The 5,398-nt window shown below is 37.1% G+C and overlaps 1 protein-coding gene across 1 annotated transcript; it reads left to right on the top strand.

Moving 5' to 3' along the window:
• Positions 1-1,851: 1,851 nt before the first annotated feature.
• SOSTDC1 (sclerostin domain containing 1) lies at positions 1,852-5,095 on the top strand (the record flags this gene model as incomplete). The annotated part of the gene is made up of 2 exons (XM_082661874.1): positions 1,852-2,178; positions 4,680-5,095. The coding sequence occupies exons 1-2, from the start codon at positions 1,974-1,976 to the stop codon at positions 5,093-5,095; spliced, it is 621 nt and encodes a 206-aa protein (XP_082518000.1). The 5' UTR covers positions 1,852-1,973.
• Positions 5,096-5,398: the final 303 nt, after the last annotated feature.

Below are 5,398 nucleotides of genomic sequence, written 5' to 3'. Positions count from 1 at the left end.
GGTATTATTTGTGTGAAAACTATTATAAACCTCCTACAGTACAGTACTATATAGCCGGTTGTGTTAGTTGGGTCCCTAGGCTAACTTTGTTGGACTTATGAACATGCTCTGGGAACGAACTCGTTCATATGTAGGGGACTTGTATGTATATATTGATTTTTTTGAATTTAGTTTTTTAAAAATTTTTGATTATGTAGAATTTTGCACATATACAAGAGTAAACAGAATAGAATATCCGGAATCGTGCCCCAACAGCCATCAAATCATGCCCCATCCACACACCTAACTACCCCCCTCCCATGTTGTTTTGGAAGTTTATTCCAGGCATCATATTATTTCATCTAGGAATATTTCAGTATATACCTCTAAAAGAGAAGCTGCTGTTGTTTTTAAGTAAAACCACAGTACCATTTTTCTCCTAATTATTCCTTAGTATTATTAAATAATTAGTCTTTTGTTCTTAATTGTACTTTCTTTTGTAGTGAGATAGAGATAGATAGATAACAAGTAGTTCTCAAGTGGAGTCATTTTAGCTCACAGGGGACGTTTGGCAATGTCTGGAGACATTTTTGGTTATAACTGGGGGTGCTACTGGCATCTATGGGTAGAAGCCAGGTATGCTACTAAACTCACAGAATGCCACCCCCCCATAACAAAGAAGTATCTATTCCAAAATGCCAATAGTGCCCCTGTGGAAAAACCCAGATGACTGATGATAGATAGATAGATAGACAGATAGATATGAACAGCAGTTACAATAGGAAAAAGTTTGTAAAGAGATGTATCCATGCCATAAGGTGAGTTTAATAGCCACACGAAGCGCAAAAAAATGGATTTAAAACTGAAAAGAGATTCAGAATTTTGATTCCAATCAAAATGTCCCACCAATCAGTTGGAATTTCATAATTGTTTTAAGGATAGAGATTAGTGGCCTAGTAGTAATTAATGGAACATCTGTGCCTTGTGTGGATAAACAGAAAACTACCATGTTTCTTATGTGAGCAGCAGAGCCAAAGGAAGTAATGAACAAAATGTTCAGTAAATGCAGGTAGAACATGTGTTCTGCAGCAAATGAAAAACCTTGTAAAAATTATCTTGAATTTAATTTGCTAAACAATAGTCTGTCAGAAATGGCTTTCTTTCACGTAAAATGAGGCAATGAATGTTAACGCTTGTGTCACATTTTTAAGATGAAAATTGATATTAGTTACTTTAACGCAGACAGAGCTATGCTCATTATTCTCCACACAGAACCCCTGGCAATAATTTACCTAGGAGCGCAGCAGTTCATGCAGATCAAAGCTGCATTATTTAAGTGTGTCCAGGGGGGAGATTTTTAGCTCTGTGCCTATACATTTAAGAAAAAAATATGGTGGTTTGCGTCTTGAGAAACAAGATATGTTTAACTAATTAGGTGCTTCATGCAAGCCCTGCAATATTTAACTCCTGAATTCCTCTTATTATCTGGGATGAACCCTCTCCCTATCGCAAATACAGAACAACTGTGGGAATGTAAATCTCTTCAAATGAACAGCAGCATATTTTCTTTTAAATTAAACCCGAATGTGAACTAGATTTAGGAAAGGAAATGGCAGAGAGACAGAGAGAGAGAGACAGAGACAGAGAGAGAGAGAAAGAGGGGGGCTGTAGTTACTATAGAGTGTGCCTGGCTGCTTCAGCTCACAGACAACTGATGAAGTCCAACTCTGAAATTTCAGGCAATTTGTATACCAGGCTCCTCCTTTTCTGTAGTCTTCTCTTCCATTGGTAAAATTCTTTTGCAGGGTCATGTAGGGATCCCACCCCTTCTCTGTGTTTTCACTCTGAAGCTTTACACAACTTTACACCTGAATGAACGCCAAACCTCAGTGGATATATAAAGGGAACCTTGAGGAGGAATTTCACAGTTACAGTGCAGAAGCAGAGGGAAAGGAATTAACCAGCTCTCCAGCCAAGCAAATCCTCTACTCACCATGCTTCCTCCTGCCATTCATTTCTATCTCATTCCCCTTGCATGCATCCTAATGAAAAGCTGTTTGGCTTTTAAAAATGATGCCACAGAAATCCTTTATTCACATGTGGTTAAACCTGTTCCAGCACAGCCCAGCAACAACAGCACGATGAATCAAGCCAGAAATGGAGGCAGGCATTTCAGTGACACTGGACTGGATCGGAACAGTAAGTGTGTTTTACTTCCATGGATTTGGTTTTTTCTTATTTGGTAGCATTAGCTCACATTCCTGTAGAACTCTTTCATTGCTAACTAACCTGAACCATATACGTTTTGCTAAACAATCTGGGAAAATCTGCTGCACGTGTATATTGGCATTCTTCCCTACAAAGTTAACATTACTAAAACAGTGATTTGATAATGTAGGCGCAGACTTAAGTTTCTAAACATTCCAAAAGAAAATGTTTCCAGGAATTAGACTGTTGCTTCTTTAAAATCATGCAAGATGAGAATTTTTACAAAGTGTTGTTCTAGTTAAATTCAGATTGTTTTCTGTTTATTTCAGGACATGTGCAATTCTGGTAAAGTGTATAAAGGTAATTAACAAAAGCATGTATGGGAAATCACAAGGGAAAAAAAAGAAGCTTTTTTGGGGAAAAAAAATGGCTCACACTGATTTCTAAAACATGTCTAGTGAAAAAGTTGAAGTTTGGATGATGATATTTGAGAAAGAGGGATAAAACTAAAAACATTGGAGAATCATATTCTCCAAAATAATTCCTCATTAACCAGATCAAAATTTAGGTAACTGTATATTTCTGGGAGAGACTGGGGAAACTTTCATGACTTTAGAGATATAAAATAATGACAGTACAATAATACTTTGTATAGAAAATATTTTTCTTCTTTTCTGTTTGCTTAATTGACAGACTCATTGACCATTAGTTAGAGGGATTCAAATTTCTTCTTTTATATCACTCCTTTCCTTTAGAAGAGTTCACATGCTAGTAATAGGGTTTTAAAAGAGACACAGAGGAACAGTACACAAGAAATCTTACACAAATCTTTAGCTCGTCCTCAAGCACTCGTCGTTCAAGTGCTAAAAGGAGTTTCAACCTCTGAAAAGTCAAAGCAAATGTGACTGTTAGTGTCTTTCTAAGAAAACCAAGGTGTTTTAATTTTCATGAGGATGGTTGCTTTTAGGTACACAGGAACTACTTTATTATTATTAGATTACCGAGCAATGTGGTGGGTATTCATTGTCAATGAACTGTCACTGCAAAAATGCCAAATCTCTATATGAACAGGAACAAAAAGCTAGACAGGTCAAAATCATCTCCAGCTGTTTCCAGGTGCATTCCTAAGGCAGCTGCAGGAAGGTGAACTGGAATCAGAATCAGACAGGCAGAGCACCCAGACCAGCCAGCTAGTTTACACTTTAATTTCAGTCTCATGCTCTGTACCCGCATGGATGTATGTGCATATACCTTAAATTTTTTCACAGTTATCACATCCCTTTAGCCTATATCTCTCACCTTACTAGTACTGCGGTACAGAGCTGACGTAAAACTCCGAATTTAGTATCTACTTCATACTAGCTTTCAATATTCTATGCAAGACCACTTCAATGTCCCTTATAATTTATATTTTTTAAATTTCAGCAGTCTGTACTTTGAAATATATATATATTTCTGGTTAACAAGGCTCGATTTTTTCCCCCAAGCTTGTTACAGGCAATTCTCCTCAAGTTTAGATAACAAAGCAATGGAAAGGAAAACTCAAATATTTCAAGATTAATTTTTGCTTTAATTATGTAAGGCATGTAATGAGAAACAGTCAATTAGAGAACACGCTTATCAAATTCAAATGACTAAACAAAAAGTTTGCCATGACCAATATTCAGGAAACGAACACCGTAGTTCCTTTTGCAGTTGTAAATCAGACATGTTAGGCATTTTTCTGCCATAAAATTCATGGAAATGTAGCCAAGTTGTTATGGCAACCATACGTTCCTGATTTAGGGGGTTTTATATTCTTTAAATATTGAGTTGTAGTGACATTTTGCATTTAAACATTTTAATATTTGTGTTTTTAGAAGTCAGCTTGGGAATTTATGCTTAAAATGCAGTTATTAAGTTTGATATGCAAAATGTCAAACGTACACATATGTATATATGATTCTCTGCAGCTGAATTTTATAAGTGAAACAAAATATTATGGATTGCATTGTACACAATATTTAAATATTTTCTGCATTTTCTCAATAGATTTTTTTAAAAAAACCTAATTAAAAGTACTTGCAGACATTAACTAATATGACCCATGAGTAAAAGAACATTAAAGTATACTCCTTCTTACCTCATTAAAGAATGAATATTTACACATAAATGTAAGACCTGCTTAATACTTATTGGGGAGTAAGACTAAGAAAATGGAATTTTCATATACTCCAGTAAGCTATTAGCTAATGTTATATATGAAAAAAAAATCAGGCCCAGTTTATTTTATTCCATAAATTGTAGCCATATAAGCTGATAATTTTCATGAAAGCTTTCTCTACAATCATCCAGGCAGTGTTTTGCATTGTGAAAATAAAATAGGTGTTTGCTTCCTATTTGGCCATTTGCTATCATTTGGACATTATTTTTGTCATTGTAGATTACTTTTTTAAAAAAACTGTCCATTTGTTTTTTGCCTCTGATGCACATTTTTTTCCTGTTTCCTGCAGCTCGAGTTCAAGTAGGTTGCCGGGAACTGCGTTCCACCAAATACATCTCTGATGGCCAGTGCACTAGCATCAGCCCCCTGAAGGAGCTGGTGTGCGCTGGCGAATGCTTGCCCCTGCCTGTGCTGCCCAATTGGATCGGAGGAGGCTATGGAACAAAGTACTGGAGCAGAAGGAGCTCCCAGGAGTGGAGGTGTGTCAATGACAAAACGCGTACTCAGAGAATCCAGCTGCAGTGCCAAGATGGCAGCACACGCACCTACAAAATCACGGTGGTCACCGCCTGCAAGTGCAAGAGGTACACGCGGCAGCACAATGAGTCCAGTCATAACTTCGAGAGCATGTCTCCTGCCAAGCCAGCCCAGCATCACAGAGAGCGGAAAAGAGCCAGCAAATCCAGCAAGCACAGCATGAGTTAGAATTCAGGCTCTCCAAACTGGACTGACTGGTAACCATCTGCTTTACAGATTTGATTGCTCAGAAGACTCAAGCCTGCCACTGCTCTTTTCTTACTTGAAAATATATGCTTTCTGCTTTGATCAAACCCAGCAAGCTGTCCTAAGTATCAGGAGCTTCTTTGGAAATAGCTTTTTCAAGTTTTTCAAGACGTACGCACATCCATGAGTGGGATTTGCATTTAAATTCCACATATCCTGTAGTATTAATTCCACACATCCTGTAGTATTAGTTCTTGAAAGACTGGTGATACTATACACATCACT

Source organism: Grampus griseus (assembly GCF_964374135.1).
Source record: "Grampus griseus genome assembly, chromosome: 9".
Classification (NCBI taxonomy): Eukaryota; Metazoa; Chordata; class Mammalia; order Artiodactyla; family Delphinidae; genus Grampus; species Grampus griseus.
The sequence above is the reverse complement of the archived record's forward strand: the minus strand, read 5'-3'. Positions and strand labels throughout refer to the sequence as shown.